At 49.3% G+C, this 2,690-nt stretch overlaps 1 protein-coding gene across 2 annotated transcripts in view; it reads left to right on the forward strand.

The window, feature by feature from the left end:
* Positions 1–22: 22 nt before the first annotated feature.
* The window catches only part of paxbp1 (PAX3 and PAX7 binding protein 1), a 52,128-nt gene continuing 49,460 nt past the window's right edge, over positions 23–2,690 (forward strand). For both annotated transcript variants that reach the window (XM_043701318.1, XM_043701319.1), the window contains exon 1: positions 23–957. In XM_043701318.1, coding sequence (XP_043557253.1) covers positions 483–957 — 475 coding nt within the window. In that variant the 5' untranslated portion in view covers positions 23–482. The remainder of the gene's footprint in view (positions 958–2,690) is intronic.

Raw genomic sequence — 2,690 nt, forward strand, 5'->3', positions numbered from 1 at the left:
AGGCGGGCTGCGTCACTCTGGGGGGCGTTGTGACAAGCGGGCTCCGTGACTCTGGGGGGCGCTGTGACAGGCGGCAGTGTAGAGTCGCCATGACTCTGGGGGGGCGCTGGGACGGGAGGGTTCTGTGACTCTGGGGAGACGCTGGGACGGGCGGGCTCAGTGACTCTGAGGGACGCTGTGACAGGAGGGCAGTGTCGAGTCGCCGTGACTCTGGGGGACGCTGTGACGGGCGAGCTCAGTGACTCTGGGGGGCGCTGTGACGGGAGGGCAGTGTCGAGTCGCCGTGACTCTGGGGGACGCTGTGACGGGCGGGCTCCGTGACTCTGGGGGGCGCTGTGACGGGAGGGCGGTCTTGTCTGTCTGTCGGTCGGGACTCGCCGTAACTCCGGCAGCCGCCGCTCGAGTTTTTGCGAGTCCCGTCCTGCCGGTTCGGAGGCGCCGACTTTCTTCCGAAGTGGTCCCCGCCTCACCCCCGGACGATCATGTTCAAGAAATCGCGGAGGAATTTCAGGCGGCGGAACGACTCGGAGGAGGAGGAGCGGGAGGATGGAGTGGCTGAGGGGGGAGGACAGGCAGGCCTGGCGGCCGAGGCCCCGCTCACCAACAACAGCCACGAGAAAGGCGCTGAGCTGCTGCCTCTGCCGCCGCCGCCGCCGACTCCCCCAGCAGCTCCTCAGATCGGCAGCAGCTGTGAGGCGGGGGCCGTCCTCCCGCTGCTGGGGAATCCCGCGATCGGGCTGCCGGGCCCCCTGGCGCCTGTCAACACCCTGCCCGCCGCCCCGGCTCCCCTCAAAGCAGGGCCCGGCCTCGCTCCTCCCAAAGCCGCCTCAGGCCTCGCACTTGGTAAAGCCGGGCCCTGCATCGCTGCCGCCAAACTCGCCGCCAAAGACAAGAAACGGAGCCGCGAGAAGGAAGCGCCCAAGGCGGCGCTGCTCAGCTTCCAGGATGAGGAGGAAGGTGAGGAGAGGCCGCCCGCCCGCCTGCAGGCCCGCCCTTGGCTCCAGGGAGGGGAGGGGAGGGAGGAACAAGGCTGCCCAGGGACTCTGGACATAGTCACTGAAATTGTAAACTACTGCATCCAGTTACACCACTTAATGACTAATCCCAAACAGCAACATCACCGCTAGTTTGCCCAATTTACCCAATAAACAACACCTATGTCATTTTATTTCCTCCACCTCATGTGGTTTCGTGGGGATGAAATCCACGTCTTTGCCCCTGTCTTCCTGAGCTAACGATAAAATCATTTTTGTAATTTGCGCCCATTATGAGAAATGTCGAGAAGCACAGCCATCTATGTGAGATAAGTACCCGCTCTAGACCATGGAAGGTGGAATGGCTATAACAATTTTTAAAATTTCAAGGACAACTTTCAAGCAGCTGAACATTCTCACGTTTTGCAGCACCCGGGGCGGAGGGGGGAACTCTTGAAATCAATAAAAATGCAGACAAAGGCTAGATCATTATTAAATTACACATATAGTTTCATACGTTAGTATGTTTTGATCTTGAATATGAATCCTAATTATTTGGAAATCTGTAAATTCATCTGATGCAACCAACATTCATTTGCAAAGCGCAGTCATCTTTGACAAATATGTCTTTCTTTTTGAAGAAGTGACTGCTCGGAAAAGTAAAGAAATTAGTAATCATTTAGTTCATATGAGTTTTTGGATGGAGCTAGATAAGGAGTATAATAAGAGGCTTGGTTAAAATTCAAGTGTATGGTATGAGAAGAAATGCAGCAAAGTGGATAAAAAAGCTGAATGCCCCAGTTAATTAGCATTTCAGTTCAATGATATTTTATTAGGACTGATAGATCTTGGATAGAATGTTAGCTATTAGATAGAGAACAATTAGGGGGGATGTGTAGTGTTATGACATAAGGTTATCACAAACTAAAATATGAACTTTGTTTCTGTGTGTAGATGCTCTCTGACTGGCTGTGTATTTCCTATATTTTCTGTTTTCGTTTCAGATTTCCAATATCTGTAGGTTTTTGATTTTGTTATATGCTGAATATATGTTGCTTGAATTAGGGGATAATGACTTGAATTTTTCTAATGATACAATGGCTTAACCAATGAAATCAGATCCAATTCGGATAGGTACGTGATGTTATACAGGTTTGGGAGAAATCAAAGATGGCAAATATTTGCGAGCTTTGAGAAGATTTGGAGCTCAAGTTGAGATTCGGGATGTAGGTTTGTTTTCAGACGTTTTATCACCATACTAGGCAACATCTTCAGTGAGCGTCTGCAGTCCTCACTTTCTCCTAACATCTTCAGTGAGCAAAAATAAAAGCAAATTACTGCGGATAAATTAGGAAATGTATTAAAGAAAAAGAGAGAGCCTATAAAGTGGCCAAGAGCACTGGGAAATCAGAAGATTGGGAAGGTTACAAAAACAAACAGAGGATAACAAAGAGAGAAATAAGGAAGGAGAGGATCAAATATGAAGGTAGGCTAGCCAGTAATATTAGAAATGATAGTAAAAGTTTCTTTCAATACATAAGAAACAAACGACAGGCAAAAGTAGACATTGGGCCACTTCAAACTGATGCATCAGTCTTCAGAGTGGAAGACATGACAATATCCCAACAATTAAAGGGAGTCAGGGGGCTGAGTTAAGTATGGTTGCCATTACAAAAGAGAAAGTGCTAGAAAAGCTAAAAGGTCTAAAAATTGATA

Source organism: Chiloscyllium plagiosum, chromosome 12, assembly GCF_004010195.1.
Source record: "Chiloscyllium plagiosum isolate BGI_BamShark_2017 chromosome 12, ASM401019v2, whole genome shotgun sequence".
Taxonomy (NCBI): Eukaryota; Metazoa; Chordata; class Chondrichthyes; order Orectolobiformes; family Hemiscylliidae; genus Chiloscyllium; species Chiloscyllium plagiosum.